We start from the raw sequence: 25,717 nt of genomic DNA, 5'->3' as shown, positions 1-25,717 counted from the left end.
TGAGTTTCCAATGAACACCAACTGAACTTGATAATAAAGCCTTCTCTGTTAACCTTTTAATAGGAAGCAATACTAATACTGAAAGTGGTAATTTCAAACATGTCTTTAAAGTATTTTTGTATACTCATAGCAATAAATATTCATACATAGACAGAGGTGACTGAATATTATTGCTACATATAAAAGAGGGAGACCGTGATATTTAGAGATGTGTTTTTCATTACATTATTATCTGACAAGGTGCAATCCATGAGCAAATGTTTCTCCATATTGCACTAGCCAGGTAAGCGTTTTCCTCAGTTGAAGTCTCTTTAGAGAGAGTCTGATAAAAGAGAGAAAGATTTAAAAGCGTAAATTAGCCTTGAATTGGGCCAAGAAACAGCTAAGTATAGCTGACCTGCATCTACAACAACCTTTTTTGTTGGTATTTACAGCCTGATATAGGGAGTTGATGTCATATCAAGAGCACACAATGTCTGGGGAAGTGTCTGAAAAACAAAGTGGGCTGTCTATGGAGATATGGATCCATATGTCACTTGTAAATTTTACAAAGAAGTAGGAAAAGAGGGAATCTATTTCTAACAGGCTGGACAAAATGTCGATGTGTGCTATATGCTTCTCTGTCGCTACAGTTTACGAGCACAAACAGAGACATGTGCAGAGTGCTCAGTCCCAAACCCCGGTGTGCTCCAGCCCTGCTTTGCTTCAAGCTCAGCTTGGGGTATTGTGGCTGTGCAATGACTTTCGATCTTCCAAATTTGGACTGTCCGCTGGAATTATTTGTGAAGTGCACGAATCAGTCAAATATTAATCTCACCTTTGTGCTGACAATGAGATTTATGCTTAAGGAAGCTCAGTGTGTTAAAAGCCAAACCTTGCAAACTTCAGAAGTCTACTCTACTGGTAAGTTTAAAATAAAGCATAAATGTTCATTATTCCCTTGACTATAAAGAAAACATTTCTGGTGCTATTATCAAGATGTATTTTTGACTACCTGGTTTGAAAATCTGCACAGCTTTCTCCCAGAACACTCAGTGAAACACATGTTTTGGAATTTCTTTCTCTTATTACATTTTATGGGGAATAATGATTAGCTCTTGCTACATGATTTGTCCCAATTTGCCATAACAAGACCTGTAACCCTTTAATAGGTATCTTCGTAGGCATTAGTTTGTCATATCGTTCCTTGTCAAGGTAAATGGTGGTGGTAACAGTCTGAGATTGGTGAAATCTATGTTAAATAAATCAATTTCAGATTTCATTTACTTAGTTTAAAAACTTTTGGATAATTAATAAATAAACTTTCTCCAAACTGAGTTCTATTTAGTTAGTACAGCTGCAATACAGAGACTAAAAATCACCACTCTTTGAACAAAGTTTGTTTGTCAGGGTGTTTAGCACATGCGTGAAGAGTTGATGTAAGGTTTCACACCGTTTGTCAAAAGTACCTGAACTAGAGTGTAAAGCTTATGACAATGATAAAAAAATCTTGAATGTATTTTGAGAAGGAGGGGTTAAGGAAAAGAATGTTCTTCATATAAATCTCTGCATATAACACCTATCATTTAATTTTGTTGCACACTATAAAATAACAAAAATAAGATCTGTAACATGTCTTCTCACTGGCACCAGAGCTTAACCGGTGACAACGAAGCATGGAAGCTAGATGTAGGGTTTTTTTCCTGTCCTTGAAGGTACTGTTACACTGTGGCTGGCCAGGAGCACACGAGTCTGTCCCTCACTGACTTTCAGCTATGCTCAGTAAATGTAACCATGTTTTCTCATGCTTTTTGCAAATCATTACACTTTGGCTTCTTAATAAAATGTAAATACTCCTCTATTACCGTCACCTTCCATTGGCTATTATTACAGAAGTTCCAATATAATGGGGTAGTGCAGATTCCTTGTGGGTTTCTGGAGAAGAAGCTGATGAGGGGCTTTGGTTTTTGTAAATAAATGTATTTACTTCCTCGGAATTGTATCCATAATTTTCTCCTACGTGTCCTGTTGCTGTACATGATGAAGTTTGAAACGTACCATGTTTTGCTAAAACATGGTGATAATTTAGAAGCACAAATGGAACTTGTCCAGAGGGTCTCACATCCATCACACGTTCACTTTCAGAGTCATGATCAAGCTTTACAGTCATTCTCTCATCATTGTCCAGTTCATCTAGATTTGTAGCATGGTGACTAATGTGCCCATACTTGGGTTCTTTCATACAAATCCTTCTTGTTTGCTCATAAACTGAGGGCATTGGCAGGAGATGACTTAATTGTCCTATAGCTTTAGACTGGAAACATTCCGATTTTGGCAGCAAGGAGTTGGCTATTGCGTTTGAAAAAGAACTTTCATTAATGCTCATTTTTTCTTGCAGGTCTCTGTTAAAAGCTAATTTGTTTTCTTCTTTGATGAGGTGGTGAGGTGGCTGGATCCTGGTGTCTATTTTGTTGGGTTTCATGATGCCAGAATCATAAATCTCTTCTTTGTATCTGCTGCCTGGCATGGGTGCTGCGCAGCTTGTAAAGTTGTCGGATAGAGCTTCTTGGCTGTATCTTCTGTTTGATATGGGCACTTGCAGGAAAGAGAAAATAAGTTAATTACTGACAATAAGCTCATATACTAGTTAGACTCTAACACTTTTTATGACTGAACTGTAATACTCATTTGGTTTGGGCCAGTTCCAAGCCCCAGGGAAGATGACAGAGACATTCCCATTTGCTTCAGTGGCTTTGGGTGAGTCTCTTTAAGACAGTGCTGAAAAGTTGAAAAAAACCCAGAACCAAAACCCAAAACCCAACCCATTCAGAAAGGCCAACAGTGCTGATCAATTCCAAAAAGGTTTTCCATGTGACGTGCCCATTTGTTTATTTGACTGAATAATTATAAATAACTATCATTATTAGCATAGTTAATCAGGAAAATAAAACAAGTATTTGGAAATGTCACCTGCTATCAAAAACCTTGACCTTAAGTAAGCTTTTCTCAGAGATTTATCGAATGATTTACCAAAAGATGGGTAGCATTAATTACATGTCGATGATTTGATGGTTGGAGTAAACCAGAATTTATTCTTCCTGTCACTTTGGAAGTATACCGGATCCTTTCCTTGTAAGGAAAGAAGAGAGTGTGCAGTGCTAAGTGCTGATGTGTCAGTGTCTAATTCATGACGTGTATGTGATATGCGTAATATCTAGAGTTAAAAAGCCTTTGTTTTTTCCCTTTGAAAAACTATCATCAGGCATTAAAAACATCTATTGAAAAGCAACACAAATACTTCTCGAGTAATGCTGTATCTCTCCTTTTAAGGAACTATCATGCAATAAAGCTATATGTGTAATATAAATTTAATTTGCAACATACACTGAGAATGTCTGTGTGAATGTGGGAGTACTGACCTGCGTATGCATGGAAAATCAGAAGCTAGATTCGTGAATTTTCAAGAGAGTGTGAATCAAGGATTTCTGTTCAGGCTTTTCCTCTAAAATCTACTGAGTAATCTTAGTTTTCTCTCATGCTTCTGCATTAGCTGAACTCTTGAAACAATTTGAATTGGTTTTATCATTTTCAGCTTGGCTTACCCAGCTTTTTCTTTTTGTACACTCCTTTCTACAAATGGCAAGAAAGAAAGCCACTGGTTTAATCCTGTACGATATGGCTAAAATTAGGTGAGCACTCATTTTTGTGCACTGTCTCATCTGAACAGTTTGGCAGTTATACTGCTCCTGCAAGGCATATTTGAAAGTTATATGTTAAAGGTTAAATAAGGCACTTAGCAAATTTCTCACATTAAACCTAAACTCTATTCTGTGCTACACTCACTAACAGCCCTTTTCTTTCTACAGTGAAAGAAAAGGTATTACAAAAAGGTACTACATTGAAGTACCTTTTGTAAAAGGGATTTTCTGTTTTTCTAAAAAATTTATTCAACATTTTAAAAGTTTTGAAGTTCCCCTGTAGTGGTTGCTGATGTAAGTGTACCTGCTAATAATTAAATATTCCCTGTGCTATACTAGACTGGCAAAGCCTTCATGTACAACAGAGGAAGCAGAAATAGCTCAATTGTACCTTTTTTTATATGCAGAGCTTCATTAATTTCAGAGGGAGTCACACCACATAATTAACACCAGAATTTAAACAGGAATCTGGATCCAATTTCTTCTTGATCAACCCACCACCCTCCTAGAAACAACAACCTTTCAAGTTATTCTTTCTAATTTCCATGTATGCATTTTGTACCAAGAAATACATGCAGGCCTAAGTAAACTGAATTCTCATCACCTGCTGAAAAATGGCTCTCGTAGATCACAAATCAAAACAGGGGTTCAGCCACATACTTGAGTGTAGCTTGGAAATTTTACCAGTGTAATTACACTGCTATAATTTTAACTCTGCGTTTGGCATTTTTACTATGAAATAAGTATGCATGCTGAGAGCTAGTGCCATATAACTAATATGGCTTAACTGACCTGGTATACTGATTTTAGTGTTTTTCCCACTTGAAACATCCACAGGAGTGATGGGTTTGTTCTCTTACTGCAGTAACTGTTGCTTTACGGCCCTTCTCTAACCTCTGAACAGAGGAGTCTCCTTTTCCATTTTTAGAGCCCAGACTTGTAAGAAGCTGAAGTATCACAGCAACCAGTTGGTCCCTGTCTTGTTATCTTCATTTTTGTAATCTCAAATTCTGCTGGGCTGTTGTCTGCCTTCTTGGTACCAAGAAGTAATTTGCATACTTGGGAGATTTACAGGATATTATCTATTTTGTTCTATCCTGTTTCTCAAACCTGGTTTTCATCTCTTCTGTTCAGGAAGAAGGTAAGCGTCTGGTTAATTGTTTGCAGGCTTCCATTAAGGTTGTCAGCACATTAGTGGAGTGAGACCAGACAGTTAAGCAAGTTGTGTCTGGAGTGCAACCCAGCATAGTCACTTCTGTCCACTCACAATCAGAACAGTTGCTGGAGCTAAACTCAAATCTGCTTTTCTCTTTCTTTGCAGACAAAAACCAAAGGATGCCCTGTAACAGACTCCTCCTGGAGAGCTTTTCATACAGAAGTTAATAGAGAGCTGGTCAGCTCTCTGTATTGCTGGAGAAGGGCAGCACTCCAGGATTGCTTCCATCCATCTGGCATGTGGGCAGTTGCCAGAGTACCTGCCTCAGCAGGTGCATGGGGATCCCATGCATTCTGCACTTCTCCAGCACTTGGAAACGCTTTACAATCCTTGAAGACAATGCACTAATTTGGGTTGCTTTTTGGACCACTCTTCTGCCAGAGCAAGTCAGCCACACCAAGTGAGGTAGATACACTGTACATCTACATTTATATATCATACCAGAGCAATAGCAGCTTTCTAGAAGGCCTTTTATACTTATTTACACTTCATTCAGAGCAGCCTGCAACTGCAACTGCAAACTCAGTCCTTCAGGCATCATGTCTTTGTAAATTCTTGCCAAGTAGCTCTGCTTTCCTGCTTGGCACACAGGGTGCAGCTTGGGCAAGTTGAGGGAAAACCTGGAGATAAGAGCCCCATCACCTGGCAGCCTGCTTAGATTTCAGCATCCAATCATCTAAGTGGGAACAGAAAGGCTACTCTAGCAGGTATTGGTGTTTGTCTAAAACATGTCTATTCATTGTTACAGCATCCTAGAGTGATCTTTCCCCTGTCAACCACAGTGTGCAGCGAGAAGCATTCCCTCCTCACCTTTAAATAGTGCAGTCAAAGATCAGACGGTGCTCAGTGGGGAAAGAAGCTTGCAGAAAAAATGTTTCATTCACAGACTTGCCTTTCCGTACCAAGATATTAATAGGCAGAGCTGCTCCTTGTTCTCTTATTGCCCATATTTAAGTACAAATGAAAGAAAGACATCTTGGAACCAGGTTAAAGCAAAGGAAGACTGGCACTCAGCACTGATTGTCATGCAACAGTTGTGCAGCCCTTATCAGCTGACTTCTGCATCCTGGCTGTGAAAAACCATACCTTTTTTTAGGATACGGCTGAAGCCTTCTTCATGCATGCTTTGTCTCACATATTTTTTTTCTTGGGCTTTCTGATCTATGCTTACCACAGAAGAGTTTATCTCCTGATAGTTACTGTATGTTTTGAAAGGACAATATGCCAACACTTGAATACTGACATGTAGCCTGTTTCCTAATCCTTTGTATGAAAGGGCCTTCAGAGAAGAGTAGCAATTACCCAGTCACTCTGAGTTTTGCTGAGGACCAATGAGCAGAACAGCTGTACTGCTCAGGTCATGGACTTCTGTGTCACAAAGGCATGTAGATACTCCTCCGTGTTAAACAAGGCAAAGATACAACAGGTCTCGATACTGTCCATCCCCATGAATAAAACGTTTTTTAGATTAGCTCAGTATCTGTGCTTTGTCCTGGTCTGACAGGCTGATGGTATAATTATTATGTTCCCCATTATTCTCCCTCCAAGAGCAATAGTAAGGCAACATGACCTTCAAGACTTCTTTGTCTCTAGCAGAGTACAGTTTTCAGAGAAGATGTCATGTATTTCTTCCAGTAGTCACTGGCTGAACCTGGGGACTTGGTTTGGGGGAGGAAGATAGACCAGGGCTTTTTCACAGATTTTCTTAGTATTCTTCATAATTTCCTGAATTTTGCCATAATTAGCGGCACCAAGCTTCACACAGATAGTACAGGCTGGCCTACAGCATAACTTGATGAGAAGTGGGTACTGTAGTAATGTATCCATTCAAGTGTACAAAGGAAACTTCCCTGGCTAAGAATATGGTTGCCTTCTCTGAAGTGTGTTTCTTTTCTGATGACTAGGCCAGCTGGAAAGAAGTGGAAGAAGCTTCAAAACCAGACTCTGAGGCAGCAGCATCTGATTTGCAGGCAGTTTTATCTGCTGCGTGCTTTTCCAGAGCTTTGATGGCTTGGCATGATCATCTTAAAATCTCTGATCTCTCCAAAAGAAGCTATTTTCCATAGAGAAAAATGTCTCTGGCCTACGGCATTTTTGGCAGATGCTTCTATGGATGTGATGTGGAATAGCCCTTGCATCCAATCCGGTTGCCAGATGTCATATTTGGCATTGCCTTTGGATTGAAGATAATGATGCTAAGCAGATCCACACTGCTTTGAAGCTTACTGGCTGTCAGTTTTTCAGTGAACCACTGGAAAAAGCAGCAGTTGACAATGTAAGGAAGATCAGATGCCCCTTTCAATTCAAAGCAAAAAGTCACTTCCAAAGGTTCAGATTTCTCCCTGCCACCAGCCTCAGCCTCAGTACAACAGGGCTAGTTCTACCTCAGAAGGAAACAAACTGGAACAATTATGTATAAATCCTCTTTGCAGTGGAGGCTCCATTTTTCTTTCCCCACTTGTAACATTGTGTGAACTCAAGCAATGACCTCTGACCAGGCCTGAGTTTGACCATATTCTTTTTCCCTTCCACAACAGTACATTTTAATTGCTTTTACAGATAATTAATTGTAACAAGTGATTTTGTATCAAATGTCCAATAGGTAAACATCCATTAAAATAATACATCCATACTGAAAAGAGAACCCACATATTCCAACTAAAGCAACAAAATCTGTGTAGAAGTAGAACCAGAAGTAAGAACCACTGGCATCACAGCTGCATTTTCCTGTTCATGAGGAAATTGAAAAATATCAGTTGCTTGCAGTTTTTTGTTGGGATTTTTTTTACCCTAACATATTTAACAGTATTCCTGTGGAATCCTTCTGGCTTTATGTTTGCTAGGAGTTATCTGCCCATATCAACCAACCGACAGTAAATTGCTTGTCTGCTACTACGCTCGCTGGGTTTTTCTGGCAAATACTATGGCCACAACCAATTTTACAGACTGTTCTCTGAACAGGCTGTTCTTTCCACATCCATTCTCAGTGTATCTGATGGCGCCCTCTGACCAGCAAGGGGCGGATCTACTTTCTTGGTCAATCTCATGGCATCTGCTAGTCTGGAAGCAGAGAAGAAAAGCTGGGCTGATTTCTGTACACCTAGGATAGCTTTGTTCCTGCAGATTTCTGGGGAGCTGCAGGATTTATTTCAGTCTTTATGTATATCCTCAAAAGATGTAGCCTTTTCTTCTTTTCCACAAAGATACAGCATCTTTAGGAAGGACAAAACCATTTCTTATTTTTGGACTAAAGCTACTCCTTTTCACGCCCAGTCCATAACAGCAACAAAAGAAAGCCAGCACATTAGAGGACCATAAGCTCAAGAAAAGCATTTAACCTGCACTAGACTGTAAGAAGAGCTTCAGTCTTGCTCATTTCAACCTGAACACAGAACAGTAAAATAAAATGCTACAGTCAGTGAGGTGAGGTCAATCAGCTAGCTGAGGTCAAACGGTCCTGTGAAGGACAAAACCCTGGGCAGAAGTTATTTGCTACTCTGTGGGAGACATATTCAATGCCTGATACTGTCTTCTGCCTGATGTAGCAAGCTCAGCTTTTAACATGGGCAGATATTCCCTTTAAATCTAGGATATCTAATGTCACATCCCTAAGTGGATAAATGCTTGCTTCTGGTACTCAAGAATCTTGAGCCTGTATTTTCTAGCATTTTTATTTTAAATTTCCACTACTACTTCTGCCCCATCCTCAGTGAGGCTAGAAGAAAGGAGTGTTTCCATCTAACTTTGTAACGGTATGTCAACTGCTCAGTCTTCATTAATGATTTTTTAACTAATCAAAGTTGTGTATGCAGATAGATGTAATAATATATGTGAGATCTAAAGATTAGAGTGTATCTTGAGCTTGGTTACGTTAAGTTACTTTACAGCTTTGTGAGGTTATTTCATTTCTCATAGGTTGTCACCTCAGAGAAGCCAGTGTCTTTAGTGCTTCCCTTGAAGTATTTGAGCTGACCATCTGCATGAGTGATAATGCAGTTGGTCGGGGAGGAGCACTAAAGACATTTTCAAATAAAGCAGAAGACACTGCATTTTATTTACTCATTCACTGTGGTAACTATAAGGTAAAGACATACAAAATGGCTTCATGCTCAGAAACGATAACCTTCAATTTTTATGGAAATAGATCACATTTATTTTAAAGTCCGTATAGGATCTGAAGGACGTTTGTTTCTTTCTGACTTCAGCAATGACTTAAGGGAGCAATTCCACTAAATAACTCTGATAGTGCAAACCCAAAGATAAACTCTGCTGATATCAAAGGAGGTGTTATTTCTGCCCTGTTCGAAAAGTGATTCTGGTGGTTGCATTTTTGCAACTGATGCCTTGATAATATTCCTAATCAAGTGCTGATGGTAACTGGAAAAGGGATGTCAATACTATAAATATAGTGATCATTACACTTCGCTGTCTCTGATTTTCTGCTTTTCCTAAACACCTTGTAATGCTTTCAAACTACAATTACAGATCTCTGCCCGACACCCCACAGCTTTTCTTTTCTTCTTTTCTTTTTTTAAAGTGACACCCACCTTCATAACTCTGTGCAAGATTATGTCGGATGATGTTCACTGGCTGATCAGGAAGATTTTTGGATGGTGACTGGCTGTTGGGTACGAAGGAGTTGGCATAATGCCACTGGCATTCTCCGTTTGTCTGCAGCGTACTCAAGAAAAATCGAGCCACTTCACAAGGTGCTCCTTGAGACTGCCCAAACTTTGAAGGCAGCATTTGCTTTTTGCTACTGAAGACATGAGAATCTACAGGGAAGTGTCCATAATGGTAAGAGAAAGGCAAGCTATATGACGGGGCATATAAAAGTTCACTGTTTTCTGAATGGAAGTTTTGTTCTTGAATGGTGGCAGCGTTCACTGCAGGGCTGGATCGCCAGTTTCCCACCTGGCTGCATTCCAGTTTGTCTGTTTGGAATGAGCTGTACTGCTGGGGGGAAGAAGAAAATAAGGGAGGGGAAGAGAGTTAAATGACTAACTTTAATATGAAACTGTGTAATGTATCGTACAGGCAGCCAGAGCTGGGTTTCTTTGAACTGCAATCTCACTGGCTAAAGGGACTGGCTTACCAGTGCATTTGAAGTTCCTTGTCTTTATGATAACTTTACCTTCACTTGACATAGGAACAAAAAACCCCTATTTTTGCATCCTAATTTTAAGGGTTTATTTGATAATTTTGATAGTTACATTTAGCTACGAAGTGGAGGCATTTGTAAATACCAGCGGATAGAAGTTTGTCACAAAGCACAGGAAATCACTGATTGATGGAGTAGCAGACCGTGAATATGATTTTGCATATGTTGGCATGTCAAGATTTAGAATGGTAGGAAGACAAAACCTGTCCTTCGGATCAGCTTCTATCACAACAATTTTCTCCTCCCACTTTCTCCCACCCTCCTCTCCAGGCTCCAAATGCTTTTTGGGCTCTCGCTGTTTTGAATGCAGTATATGTGCTAGCTGCACTCACTGCTAGTTTAAGGTAATAGTAGTTTCCTTAGTTTCCATAGTTTCCTTTCACATGTGGTCCTAGCTCATCCAGTGACAGAGAGGTATTCCAAATCCCACTCAATGCTCTGTTTGCTAGGATTCATTCTTATGACATGTTCTCCAGCATAAGGAAACTGCTAGTACCTATGTGACACTAAGAACCTTGCATACCAACAGTGAATGGGACACATTCTACAGCAGCACAGTTTCACAACACAGCTATTTCTTACTACATATTTTTCTTCTTTTTACCAAGAAAGCACATTGGTTTTGAAGTACTTTACATACTCCATATCCAAAAGTTATTGTATTTGCATCACTTGCCAGTGTTGGTTTGTACTACATGTGCTGTCCATCCCAAGAATGAAAGGGTTTAATTTGCATTACAGGCTACAAGGGAGTTCCTGTGGCAGAGCATACTATAGTCACTTCATACAGTAAATTCAGTTCTGGATGATGTCTATCCTGCCTCAAGCACTCTACAACAAGAATTGGTAAGCAAATATTGCTGAAAAAGTTACCTGTTGTGGGTAAGGCGTTGTTCTGAGTTTTGCCTTCATTTTATTACTTTTGGGTTTCACTATTTTCCTTGTTTCCTGCGAGGTAGATACTGAGTTTCTGCATGAAAACTGTGATTTAGAAATGGTAACCTGGTCCAGTGACAACTGAAGTTCCTTATACTCAATATCTCTGCAAAAGAACAGTCCAATAAATTATGTACTCAAACATACAGCACAATTCCAAAATAACTCCTTTGAAAATACACGTTAGCTTTCATAATGTTTTCGTGTTCATTCTTCCAAGTTTTTCACTGAGTCAGCAGTGAAAGCCTGAGGATACCAGCAGGCAGTGGATCTTATGGTCTGGGCCCATCCCCACACAAGTCTATCAATCAGTAGCGTTCCGCTGGGACCCACGTTAACGTCTTTGTGCTAAATGTCTCCACTCTCTGAACCTAAGCTGTGCCAACTTCTCAGCCATCCGTGGCACCCTGCGGTTTGGAATCACAGCCATGTCAGCTAATGGAAAGACACAGATCAATTCATCTGTCTCCTCCACTATCAGGAACTGGTCTCTGCCCTGGCTCTCACAGTTATCCCTGAGAAAAAGGCAAAGGAGCCATGTTCCTCTCCTGTCAGCACGGTGTGCTTGTAACTAGACCACATGGGGTGCAATGTTGTTTTCCTACACCTTCATTTCTGCTCTGTTCTGTTCAGTCTTATCTGCCCCACAGACAGGGCAGATTTTTTGTACAAAAGATGCTAAACACCAAATCAAGAACAGACTGTGGATTGTATTTTGAATATTATTTGATACTGTTCTGATGATTAAATGGTCTTCCCTGGTTTTGTCAGTAGCAACAGTGGAGCACATTTTTGAAAGGATAACTAGAAGAAAAACCCTACTTCTTTCTTAATTTCTATCTAGAGCTCATTTCCATCCATTTTTAATGGTGGATAATCTGGAAGTAAATTTAACTCAAGAATATGTCATTATATCCCTGTCACAGTATCCTCCTTTTTAATCAAATCACTTGCCCCAGTTCTTGGGACTCAGGCAGGTTGCAGGGCTGTGTCTTCCCCTCATGCTGCTGGCTTTCACATCTGTACAGAAATGAGGGCAGCATTTGGCAGTGTGTCTAGGACTGAGTTTAAGGAAACACCCTATGGGTTCTTAACTCATACACGTTAAGTGCTCAAAGTCAGGTTGCCAGAGACGACACTGTAATATGCAAACACACATGATCCTACCACATACATCATGCAAGCACATCTTACTTTCAGGCCAGATAAGAAATGGACCAGTCTAGTAAAAAGAAAGTAGTGTACCGCTCTCTGCTCTTTTATGCTATTCAACACAAGGGGTGCCCACTATCCCTGTTTTTCTCCATCCCCCCCACCAAGTAGTCTCTTCAGTCACAGTCTGTTTCACTATTACTCATCTCTCTCATTCAATATAGATTTCTGTTTCTCTCAGATTTATATCAGGATAGGAATTTTGTAACACCTTCACCTTCATGAGTTGAACGAGAAACTGCAAGTTCATAAACTGCAGGTCCAAACAGCTGTACTTTCACAAGCTCAGTGGGCGCTACTTGCCACTTTGAGAATGTAGTTTTACCCTCAACATCTGTGCAACCCAAGGCAAGTGAGGGAATCCTCAGTGATTCGCCTATCCCTGAAAGAAGTAATGCTTCCTAACATACCTCTGTCTCCCAGACTGACACTGTAAACTCTGCTGGGTAGCAGTAGCTGTCACTGTGCCTAGACAGCCCCAGCACAGTTCTGACACCAATTACAGAACTGGGGCCCATGTCTAATGCAAACAGCTACAAGTAGGATTACATTCAAGCGTATGGAGTATGAGATAATCATCAGGAATAACAGCTCTTTTTAACATAATGTAACTAAAAAAGGGAAGAGATGACAAGAAGAAAGTGGCTATAACATGCAAGCACAGAATGATACCGGAAGACAAAAATAAAGCAAACTTAAAGGATTTAATTAGTAATGAATCAATTACTGGTAACACACAAAATGAATCAATTGCTGATAACACGTAATGGTACAAAGTATTTTGACTTACGTAAGGACATAATTGACACTCACTATGCAGTGAGGCCGTGATGAACGGCTATTATGCACTATAGTAGCATAGCTCTGTACCCAAACCCATCCTCCATGTTTGGACAGTAGTCGGTAGTACTTGGTTGTGACTTGGCCTTTCACCAACACTGTGAATACAATACAAAAAAACATTTCTTATTGCTTGGCCTGTGACCACTTCCTGGAGAGATTTATTTGCAAGGAAGGGACTTTTCTCCCTGCTTTTCCTCCCTCAAAACTCCTTATTCTCCCATCAAACTTCAAATAGCACCCCTGCAATGACATCTATCCTGCCCCTTTCAGAAAATAATGTTATTTCTTACAAATAGTATGTTGCAAACTATTAAGGTTTGTCTTCCTTCTTTTCCAGGTCACCCTGCTCACTTACGCTTAGACTCCAAAAACACTTACTGTTTCTAGTCTTCCAACTGAAAAACAAAAGTTTAAGGCAACAAAAGTATTTTCAAGTGGACACAACCAGCTTGAATTTTTCCAGTATATTTTGTCATTCATAGGTTGATAGATTATTATGTATTTTTCAATGTATTTTATGATATGATCCTTTTTCCTCTGTAAGCTCTACATTTTGAGCTTTGATTTAAAAGGGTAAATTTAAAATGGTATTTGGTTCTTAAGCACACAAATAAAGATAAGGACAGAGAGGTGAATCAGTTACCTGATAGATTTCACTGAAAATCTAATCCTCTATACACTGATTCGGGTTCACTGTGAACAAAGATGTTTTGGCATAAGGCTATGCTATAATAAGGGTTGTGTAGCATGTCTAAATATTTAATATAGCCACAGATATTTCTGGTTCAGTGCCAGGCCTTTATCTAATGATTCGGATAATGCCCAGCCTTCAAAGGTGTTCTTCTCTTGTGTGCCCCAGGAAACTCCAACTTCTTACTCTTTTATACAATCAGTTATTTATTTTAAAGTAGGAAATAAGGGGCTGATCTTGCTACACAAACTATATCCAAAACCAGTGATCAATAGCAGCAATTCCTTTTTAAAATACATTATTGAGAAATGGAATTGCTGCTTGCAAATGTAGGGCTTTTACTAGACTGAACTTAGTAGCAAAGCCCTCTGTAATTTTGTTCTCTAACTGTACACGTTTGGTGCAGAAGCAGACGAAAAATAAGGCAATCAAACAACAGCTTTCTCTTTAAGCCAACTCTAGCAGAGCAAATGACCACCTGAAATGAAAATGCATGGCCTTTATAAATAGCATTCATAGAAGATTTTTCTGACAAGGAGGACATTGAATATTAAATTGAGAATTAAAGGGTGCATAATCTTTGGGGTAAGGGTAAAACTTACTGTTTGGTAATAAACTATATGGTTATCGATCACTGAGGTTGGCTTTTTTTTTTGTGTTCATTTGTTACTTGGGGGAGTAGGGAGTTGTAATTTCAAAAGTAATCAAAGACCGCAGTAATGTGAATAATGTGAATAGACCGATGGTTACATTTTGGCCCAGATCATCTAACAGATGCTTTTTTTTAGTGTGGTCTAGGATTTTCAGAACTGTCTTCATGCTAGTTTAATGGTCAGGTTTTCCTTGAATTCGAAATGCCTTGCTACTCAGTCTTCCAAAATATAAAGTAATGTTGTAATGGATCTCTCGCTATAACAAAGTTCTTCCATGTGCTTTGGGATTAGGTTTGACTTTCTCACACTGTTTTTTTTTAAATCCCTGGTTTAGCTCTCCAGTTAAGATAGTATTTTAAAAGATGTGAAAACCACTGAGGACTACAGTGTTCAGCTTTCCTTCCTAATTATATGGATAAACCTATATTTCTCCTGGGACAGGGGAGGACTCCATGTCTCCTGCATTTTTAGCAATCTGGGGAAAGTCTGACCTTGGCTATGGGACAGTAGCTGTGCTTCCGATACAGTAAATGAGGTCAATTTCCCTTTGGCTCTGTGTTAAATTACCATGTTTGATGCTGATTGGGAAACCTCAGAAATGGGAGTGAGGTAAATTCACTACCAAGATGTCTGTGCAGGCTCAGACTTCTTGGTGGCCTCTGCTGCAATCAAATAGGGAGGATTCAGTGGCTTTAGCCTTGGCTTTAAATGTGCCATTTGTAACTGGGTGTTCCGCTGTTGTGGTTCCCTCCTGGTTTAGCAGGCAAGCTGAAAAAGGCACTGGGCTGGCCGGGCTGGTCCTTCTGATCTGTCATAGATGGCTATTTTAAAATGCTCCATCAGGCTCACGGGCATGTGGCTGGGAGTTCCTAGTCTGCATTTAAGGAAACAACTAAGATAAATGGACTTCTTGGTTCCAAGCTCGCAGCAGTTACTAGTTTAGCTTCCCTGGCACACACAGTCTGGCATGTCATCAGTCCAGCCCTCAAGCAGCACGCTCAGTGGATGGTGCCTGAGAAGATTCTACACTTCTTCTGCCTTCTTAAAAACCTGTGGAGCTCTGTCAGAAAGTCTGACTGCTGGGGAAGTAAAAGTAAACAATGCCACAGACAGAGTGTAAACTGTGCTCTGCTATAAGATAGGTTCTATAAATACATAGGTTGACTTCCAGGAAGCAGCAAAACTGTGTGGTGATGACATCAGCTGGGGCAGTTTGGTTGGTTTGGGCTGGGGATTGGGCTTGGGCTTGCCTTGCCAAGGCACAGAGATGTGGCTCTTGTGAAAGTTATGTGGGAAAAGCAATGATGTTGTAACATGTGGGGTGCACAAAATCCTCCACACAGAAAGATAATGGTACAAATGAAGCGATTTCTGAGGCCAGGAATGTATTTTGCCTATACTGGAACAGAGGAATATTTTGTCTGTACTGGAATAGATTTTCTATCCTGTCTTATTAGAATGCAATATCCTTAGGCAGGGACTCGTTATTTGTGTGGCCACATTTCCCCAGTTGCAGAGCAAACACTGTGTATATTGATGGTGCTATAGAAATAAATAACACAAGTTCAAACACCAGAAGCTTTTTTATATAGCTGGAAGCTAATCAGATGTTTAAAACAGGAAACACTGTGTGCTACCAGCACCCTTTAGGCAAATATTCACATCTACAGTTTCCTCATGGACTGATGTTCTGTTATATCCCTTCTAACTAGTTCTCCTTACTGTTTCCTTTGTTTTGTTCTCTGTACTGCCTAACTTACAGTTCAGTTGTTTTAGGTCTTCAGTTTGGGATTTTTTTTCCTCTTTAAAAAAGCAATTGCTTACCCTAGTTTAGGATTTCCTTCTTTATTTTTCTTTTTTTTTTTTCCCCCTTAATAACGTTATTAGGTGTAAGATATTTCTCTCCAGGTTTCTTCATCAGATGACACTTAATCATCAGATCGCTTTAGAGAACGGGACGTCAAACTTGCCAACCTTTTACTGTGCACGTTCCTAAGACATTTAACTGATGGATGGTGGGGGAGTTATAAGAGTGGTCCCCAGAGGAAATCTGTACATTTTACATCTGTTTTAATAATTCCCATTACTTGGTATTCTAACCATGATTCTACACTGTTCCCACTGTTGCCCAAGCATTAGCCATTATTTTTTGCTTCTTGGCATTTATTTGCTTTGAAACTTCCATAAATTTCCATGCATATGGCTCACATTTTTCTTCTGTTTTTAAACTTACAATCATTTATCTTTGTAATTCAGATAAAGTATCTATAGAATGGCTTTTAGTTGTTCTGTCTCGTTGAGGGTTTCTTTTGCTTGGGGGGAAGGTGTAATTCAGTAAGCATGTTTTGTCTCTTTATTTAAAACTCCAGTTGTACATGGATCAAACTGGCAGCCAAAGTACAAGTCTTCTACCACACACACAGAATTATTCACCATTCTGTTCTAAAATGGAAAACTCTTTTCCAGAGATGATTGTGATTATAACGGTATCATCTCTATATTGGTTAACATAGGTATTTCAGAGTCTTGTGAAGATAGTGAGTGGTATTTTATACAGGTCAACAGTCACATCCAGATGGAGCCAGTAACACTAGAAAGAGAACGACCCCAACAGGACGTTATCATGTACCCTAGTCATTCTAATAGCCCAGAGTATTCAACAGTGTTCTGGTAAATATGAACTTGCTGTGAAGACCAGCTTCTGCTTTCCCAGGTGTAACACACACTGCCATCAGCAGAATTTGGCATTTGGAATTTCAGCACTGACTTGCCAAATACAGCTACAACTTCCTTTATATTCCAGATCCTTATGAATAGCACATACTAAGGTGAAGAACTGACTACTTTCTCCTTCAGGGAGCCTAAAAGAATGATTTGACTCTGACTGCTTTCAGCCTACAGGAGCATTCTGGAACAAAAATTCACTGACATTGGTTTTTGGATGTCATCTTTGCATCATATGGGCTGCGGTAGACTGAGCCAAATCCAGAGTTCAGCTATTCCCTCAATTTGGTTCTCAAATAAATGTGCTACTGAATGAACTACTTCCCAGATCCAGATGTTTGAATTTGAATATTATTAGTGTCTCTGTTGGAAGATGGGAAATTATTAAATGTGTATTTTTTTTCCTGACACTCCATTCTCCGAACCTCACTCACATGCTATTAATGAATAATAGTCTAAGGAACCTCTGGGTTTGCAATTCACTTCAAACAAGGGATGATCATTAATAAAATATTTCAGAGGCATGGGGAGCTGTTGCATAATGTTTATTTTAACAACAGAAGGTAGGAAAACTCAGATTTTCCCCTCTCATTCACTCACTTACTCTTTTGTTTTTTCCCTTCAGAAGTTCACCACCCAGAATCAAGCCCAAATTCTCAAAAGAGCCCAGATCTTTTAAGTTGACAGATAAAAGTGGCCAGATATACTTTTTCTTTTTATTCCAAACACACCAACCCCACCCCCACCCCCTACCCCTGCCAAAGCACAGCATATTGAGTATCTTGCTTATTTACAAAACTAATGGTTTCCTTAAGTGACAGCCCAGCACTTCTGAAAATGTATCTATAGTCAAGATTTGGAAAGCTTTCTCTTCTTTCCAACATAGTGCTTGTTCTCTGCGAAACTTCTCACTCTACTTAATATATTTCAGTCTAGCATTAATTTTACTTACACAAATGATGAGCATATCGTAAATGGAACACATCACAGCCATGAACATGGTGGTAGAGGGTTTTTTCTATCAGGTCTTGGGGCTCATATCCAGTTAATTCAGTCACCCTGGAAAAGGAAGGTTCCATAATAAGCAAAATCTCTAGGAATATTCAATTTCATTAACCTAACATTTGATTGTGCCAACAAATCAGGTGTCTAAAAACGGCAGGACAAAATGTTAGCTTTGGAAAGAGAATTCTCATCTTTATAAGAAAATAAACCCTCTCAACCCAGCCAAAACAAGGTGCAGCTAATTCCCTGGCCAGCCTTACACACAGGCAGGAAAAAGTTCTTTTACTTATTTCCACTTTGGGCTTTTGCCACTGCCATGCATGATCCTTTGCACAAAGATCCAGTTGAGGAGTCATTCATGAAACAATAAAACTACTCTTGTAGGCTGCTGATGCATTTTCATTTGCTTTTGCAAACATACAAATGTAGCATATATGTTAATCCATAGAAGTTGTGATCATGATCTATAAATAAGTTCAGGCTAACACCTAACAGAAGAAGGAAGCAGGAGCTTATTCCAGCTGAGAATGTGGAAAGACAAGGAGTTGTGAAGATCACAAGCTAAGAAAAGGAAGGCTGAAGTTAGACTTCAGAAAAACATCCTATGATGAAAGATAGAATAATGGAACAAATTTGAAAGAGCAGCATCTCTGCGGATGTTAAACAATCAGACTACACTGGCTGGCCTTACACTGGGTCAGACCTGAAGAATCAAACTTCATGGTTCAAAATGGACTTTTGTTTATTTAGCATAGCTGCTTGAGAAAAAAAAACCCTTTAAAGTACAAAGTGCAACTCAGCCATAATGTGGCTTGTTTACCTAGTGTTGCTGGGGGTGTTTTATGCTGTCCTGGGTTTTCTTCACCTAAAAAGGCAGAACAGAGCAGAACATGCAAAGGCATGTCTACAATAAGCAACACAGTCCATTAGCAGGCTATCTGTAGAGTAAGTTTTCTGCTGCTGAGGATCTACTGCTGCAGCAGCAGGTGCCTCTGCATATTTAAATCTTGGGACTTTTTCTTGGGTCTAGCATTAGCCTAGACCTATGGACTGAAAGTTTGGAGTGCCTTAGACATGCTCGTGGAGGCTGTACTCCAGGTTAGATTCACCAGAAGGAATCCAGTTCATGTGCCTAAGGCCTCTTCGTAACTGTAGTGCAATGAGTGGGGATGGTCAGGACATTCACAGGTCTGAAACACTGAGATACACCGTTTCAGAGCATAACACAGTAGTATCTACAGAAATGAGTATATGGGTCTCGAGCAACATGTGTCCTTGGGGGGCACCAGACAATGTGAACTTTGCTTACTTTTTAAATTATTTTTTAGCAATTATTATGCATCCTGTTTACTCATACCCTCGCCCTAAGCAATTATGTGGGCCCCACGGAGGCTGGGGACTTTACATTCTACCTGAGAGAGGGCATTGAGGGGGAGAGATTCTTCCACAGGAAAATGGAAAAAAACAGGAAAAAAACCAATGCCTTTGTGGTCTGATTTATTATAAATAAAGTACATTTACATCCATACCTCCCCACATATGCCTTCATCTGGGAAACTCTTGCATATCTTAGCCTCAGTCAGGGACTGCCACCGTGGAGTGAGCACATGTGGTCCCTTTCTGCAGCAGGATATGTGAATATACACTTGTGTTTCTACTCTACAGTGTCTGCTGTCCCTTGTAAGTGTGGCTTACAGTTCTAGAGGCCCAAATTCTCAGTTAAGCCTATCAGCATGGTAAAATACTGGGGAAAGGTCTTTATTAGGTTTCAGTGCTCCTTCTGACTTCAGTGCAATTAAAACAAAGGTAGCAGTTTCATCCTACTCAATTGGTGCATACAGAAACAGCTAACCCAAAACCAAACAAAATGCCACAAACCTAGGTGTTAATTAGGCCTAAGCCAAGTGTTAATTTTTCTGGAGGCACAGCCTCACTTTGGAGCTGGTTTTCCCGTGGGCCAAAAGCCACATCATTAACTGTTTTGGGACACCCAAACTTTTGAGAACTTTGAATCTAGAAATAAGCTCAGCTGCTCAACTTCCTTAGCACAAACCTAGCCCCTCAATAAGCCACTCTAGGGAGCCTCGGCTCTAAAGATTGTTCTTTGCATGTGACAGGGCACACAGAAGGAAACTTGCCCCAGTGATTAGTTCTGTCCTCTAGAGTTCTTTAAAGCCTTTGCAAACCATATAGCAGTGAATGCACAGGCTGCACCATGAAACTCAGAAGCAGCAGATCACTTTGGAGGGAAGCGTTTCCTATTGACCTGGATAAACGAACTCTTGCATGTTTCAAGTGTCTAGAAAGGCTTATTTAACTGCTCCTTCCAATAGCTTTCATACTGGCCTGTCTGCTGTGACTGTTACCTCTAAAGATATAGCAACAGTTTTCCTTGTATGGGTACCAGGAGCAAGCCTGAAAACAGTTTTGTCTTATTCCTGATATGTTCCTGCTCTGAGCAAATATAATTTGGTTTGCTCAGCTGGAAGAGCAAAGGGCTTTGGTAATGCTTAATACCCCTGATTGTCCCATGTGCAGACGACATTCATCTGCTCTTTGGTAAACCCAGCTATATTCAACAGTACTGGTTCTTTCTGTGCTCCTGTCAACACCTCTAGTTATACTGTTTCCTCTGAAGACACTATGTCTCCAGGCAGTTCCTCTTAGGCACATAATTTCATTTTTTCTGCATGCAAAGACATGTTGCTAACCCCCTTGTGCTGCTTTGTAGCTGTTACATTAAGTAAAGCATGCCACAAAAAGGAAGGATTCCAGAAACAACTAGTTCTTTGTATTATAGCAGCTGATGGCCCACTATCTTGTTGACTTAGCATGGTGAAAGAGCATGCTCTTCCATGGTTGACCTGACATGCAATATTTCCCCACTGGATACAGACTCTTTTTCACTGCTATGTATGAATATAATTTCTGCTTCTTGCAAATCCAGCATGCCAAAGAAATGACAGACTATGTGACATACTGCTCCATATTGCAGGAATTTTTGAAGAACGATTATCTTGTCAATAGTCAAATCTGTTATATTGTGCGGGAATTGGGCTTTTCCCCTCAAGTTATCTGGAACTGCACTGTATAAAGTATCATTGTATTCTAAAAGATACCATGTTTGAAAAAGAGGGGAATGAACCATTTCACAATTCCTTCAGTTCTGGTTTTGTGCTCTTCTTAGCTGGTATGTGAACTACATCAGCTGAGAGTGAAGACAGGGTTCTCTCTCCTCAGCAATAGCCACTTTGACAAGTTTTGTTTAAGAAGGCAGTGTTTTCATGTAGTAGCCAAATCATTTTTATTCTAACCCCATTAGCAGGGTTGGTTTTGTTGTTAAGGCTGCATTGAAGTGCAAGAAGACTTTTCTTACTGCTCCATCAAAAGCTTTCTGGATGACCCCAGCAAGCCCTTCAGTTGTGTTTGTTTTGGGCTTTTGCTTGTTTGTTTATTTGTTTGTTGCTTTGTTTTGCTTTGGGGTGTTGGTACATCCTCATTCATTTTGCTAGCTTTGTATGTTCTTTAAGGTAAAAATGTATTTCTACTCATCTACCAATTACATCAAGAAGGCTTTAGCTGACTTTCTGAAACTGTAAGTAAGTATAGCTTAAACTGTACAGGCTTTTATATGCTGGCACTCAAGACAAAATATGGTCTATCCAAATACCTGGGGGGCTTTGAAGACCCATATGGTCTTTGTGTCATGGATCTATTTTGGATTGCTTTATTTTTTCATGAATATTTTGGTCTGTTTGGAAACCATTGAAGCTTATGATAACACTTGATTTTGAAAACATTTTATGTTGGAAATGAAATAGCTGCTTACCTGGAATCTAGGAATATTAATTTTAAGTCCAAACTTGCTCTGAACATAAACATGTTACTGTGAAGTTTGATCTCAGTGATTGCACTGGGAGGTAAAGATTGACCTACAGCCACCAGTCCAACGATTTGGTAACAGGAGTCATACAAAGACATATCTAGCATATACTGCCGTATCTTCAAATAGCCACTGCAGTGGATCACCTGGCATGAGAAGAAAACACACTCAATATCTGATGGCAATGGAAGAGGCTACAAGTCAGCTGACCACCCAGTTTCAATGAGGTTATAAAGCAATACACCCTTGTAACACTTACATACTGCATAGTCTGTTAAGGCTTCAGAAGTGCAGTTTATTTATAAATGGAGACTAAAACACAGTAAATGAAGGTCTTGTGTTTACTGCCAACATGATTAATCCAGTATTAAAGCACATGCTCTTTGGCGACTATCTCAACTGCTTTCTAGTTAATACTTTAAACTCTCTTTGATATAGATTTCTCATAGATGCAGTCAGAATTCCTGTTCATTAATCAAAAAATCTGGAAGTTGTTTTTCAAACGGCTCACTCTTTCACTCTCACACACACAGAGGTATATATAAGCATTTATATCTTAATGAGTTATTATTCTGATGAAAAACAGACACTTTAAAAATCCAGTGGAGATTAATGCATCACATTTATAAAAAACTAACTGCTGTATGTGTAAATGCACTAGAAGTGAGTTTTAAGTTCTCCAGTAAAGTTCAAGTGACATTCTTTTGATATATGACCAAGCCCAGGGTCTTGAGAGCAGGTTTTTGAATCCCCACATACAATTCCTAATCACAGGAGTGATAACTTCAGTGTTAGACTGTAAAAATTCACAATGTCATCTAAACAGAGGGTAAAATTCTAACCTGGGGTCTGTACCAGAACGTAAGATTTATTTAATGTAGTGGTGGTGTTTAGAAACCATTTGTGATTCTGCCAATTTTCTAGTCCAAACAGCAAGCATATTACATATCATTCAGCTTTATTCTGTATTTTTTTGTCTTTTAATGTGTCCAATGGAAATGAATTAATTTCTACTGAATTTAGTACGCCTGACCAATCTACTAAATAGTCACCTATAAATGGGCTCCTTCTGTACAACCTTCCTCCTCCTCTCCTACTAATCACCAAGTGATCAGTATATTTAGCAAAAATACTGTAGCAAAACTTATTTAAGATTTCTCTGAAGATCCTACTCATTCCCATATTATTTGATTTATGAGTTTTTCTTGTGCTTCAGCTAATCAGATGATATTTTCAAAATTATTAAGTCCTAACTTCAAGTACTGTCAGAGAATAAATTTGGGCCAACTTCTCTCTAGATAAATATATCCTTAAATGTTTCACTGTGTAAACTTCTAATAGTGAGCAAAAGAAGAAAGAAGATGATCCCTGTGTCATAAATGGACATTAAAAAAAAAAAAAACAACACAACAATAAAACCCCCCAAAAAAATCCCAAACAAAAACCAAACCAACCAAGCAAACAAAAAACAAACAAACAAAAACCAAAAAAACTCAAAACCCAAACCAGCAGAAAAAAACCCACTCACAGAAATACAGATACCACCATTACAGGCTCTTTTACCTGATTTCCAATTCAGCTTTGGGACAGAATCATTCTTATTGGGAAGCAGCTGAGCAAACATGAGTCCATGTAATGAAGAATTATCAGTCTAACCAGGTAGATAGCAGTGTAAATAGACAGATATATGCCTGGACCTTGAACACATTCCTTTAAAGAGCTCTGCTTCTCTTGCATGCTTCCTTTTTGTTTTTGAATGACCTGAACAAAATGAATCCTCACTAGACTGCATATGAAGTATCCTTCTCTCCTGATGCTTAAGTAATAGAATTATACTGTGTAGCTCAAAGAGCAGCAAATGCACACTGTGAAGCTGAAAATAAGAACTACCTGAATAGCAGGAGTTATTATAGAATCTCAGTATTTGCTGTCGCTTCTCATTTAATGTAATAAATAGAAAACACAAATTGCTAAGATTTATAAACAAATTTGGTGATTTAGTATAATTCAACCCCAAGTTGATAGTAATGATTGTTTGGGGTAACATTACAGTCTCATTAATCTTGAAGTAATTCTGGTCAGGCCAATGAAGCAACTAGTATGACAGGGTGGCTGCTCAGCCAGAGCACAGTAACACCAAGGCAGAGGGATGTGGGAAGACTTCCAAGTTCCTGGCTCACCTGCCTCCAGTTCCATAGCAGAATAATACCCAGCTGTGTGCTCTCCTTGCATGTCTGTGGCTGTGCTCCAGGCAGTTCCCTGGTCTTGAAAATCAGGAATCACTAAGTGGGAATGTGCCACAAAGCAAACTCTAACACACTGTGAGAGCCTAGGCTTGCATTACTAAGGGAATCTGCAATCAGCAGTGGCAATTTTTTTACCTGTTCCGAATGTTTCCATCACAGATTTTCCTTTCAGCTACACATAGGTAAAAAATCCTACATAAATAAACTTGTCAATTGTTGAATACTTGGGAGTAGGGGCCAAGAGGTGGGATGCAAAGCTTATATACATTACCTTGTAGCCACTGCATGTCAATCCTGCATTCCTCTTGGCTAGGACACACTTCATTCTCAGGAAAAATGACCTCTCAATTTCATATTCTGAAAGCACAAACAGCACTGATTATTTATTACTGAAGATTTCAAAACTGTCCATAACATTGTCTTTCATTATTTAACAGATGTGTTTAATTCTCAGCCTTTGGCAGCAGTAGAAGTCAGCCATTCTACTTTCCTGCTCAACCTCCGCCCTCAGAATTTATTTCACCTTCGTGTTAGGATTCCCTGTGAAAGCTGTACAAGTCAGCATGACTAGGTCTCCAAATGTCTGGTTTTATCACCATTCACAAGGCAATCACCTTGTTTCTGAACATCTAGGTACCAGCCCAAATTGGTAAAGGTAAGGAAACGTGTCCTTTGGAGTGCAGGTAAATGAAGGCACTCTCCAAAACAGCAGAATGTGAGACAAGAAAATTCATTGGTTTTACAATAATTTGAGTATATGTTGACAGTCATGCCCAGACTGGTGAACTTCTGACCTCCATATGCAATATTATTCCCTGTTTTGTTGACTTCCAAAACCATCTTAGTAGATGGCTTTTAAACAAATGTCTTCACGGATAACCTCCAGACATATTTCAGTTAAATATTGCTCAGGTACACACTTATTTTCTGCTAAGAATAAGTTACTGTTCTTTTTAACATTAATCATTCTCAATAACCATTCAGACATCATTAAGTAGTTCAGGTTTTTTACTGAAAGTTGCAGTTTTGCAGAACATACCTGTATCAGGAAAAGAAAACTCATTTGGTACATTTGTGAACAGAAAAATCAGGGAAGCAGAGGGGTATTCAAATTTGTTGCAATACGTGTTACATCCTAACTCCCCACAGGGTTTGATCCAAAGTCCACTGTAATCAGCTTGAGTCTTGCTTCAATTTGATTTAATTGTTGAGTTGTGTTCCTGATTTTTGTGCATCCATCACCCAATTAACACCTCTTAGCCACACATCTGCAGTGGTTTGAGCCTCAGACCACTGCCTGGAAGCTGATAAACTCAATATTAAGTTCTGAGTTTAAAGGTCTGAAGATACAACCATAGAAAAAGGATTTAGTGAAGAGAGAAATGTGATATGTAGTGCATCCCAACTAGTATCAGCCTTCCTGAGTATTTGAATTTTCCATTTATCTTCCTAATGCAAATTAGATCCATA

The 25,717-nt window shown here is 39.4% G+C and overlaps 1 protein-coding gene across 1 annotated transcript in view; it reads right to left on the bottom strand.

The window, feature by feature from the left end:
* Positions 1-1,846: 1,846 nt before the first annotated feature.
* LOC104400439 (single-minded homolog 2-like) overlaps positions 1,847-25,717 on the bottom strand; it is a gene marked incomplete at its 5' end in the record, with an annotated part of 47,367 nt that continues 23,496 nt past the window's right edge. Inside the window, 7 exons of the mRNA XM_010021819.1 lie at positions 1,847-2,574; positions 9,441-9,849; positions 10,928-11,096; positions 12,993-13,140; positions 18,066-18,172; positions 21,948-22,147; positions 24,519-24,604. Of these exons, the coding sequence (XP_010020121.1) occupies positions 1,847-2,574; positions 9,441-9,849; positions 10,928-11,096; positions 12,993-13,140; positions 18,066-18,172; positions 21,948-22,147; positions 24,519-24,604 (1,847 nt within the window). The remainder of the gene's footprint in view (positions 2,575-9,440; positions 9,850-10,927; positions 11,097-12,992; positions 13,141-18,065; positions 18,173-21,947; positions 22,148-24,518; positions 24,605-25,717) is intronic.

The sequence above is a fragment of the Nestor notabilis genome, unplaced genomic scaffold (assembly GCF_000696875.1).
Source record: "Nestor notabilis isolate BGI_N333 unplaced genomic scaffold, ASM69687v1 scaffold9199, whole genome shotgun sequence".
NCBI classification, from domain to species: Eukaryota; Metazoa; Chordata; class Aves; order Psittaciformes; family Psittacidae; genus Nestor; species Nestor notabilis.
Note: the sequence above shows the minus strand (reverse complement) of the source record. Positions and strands in the feature narration are given on the sequence as shown.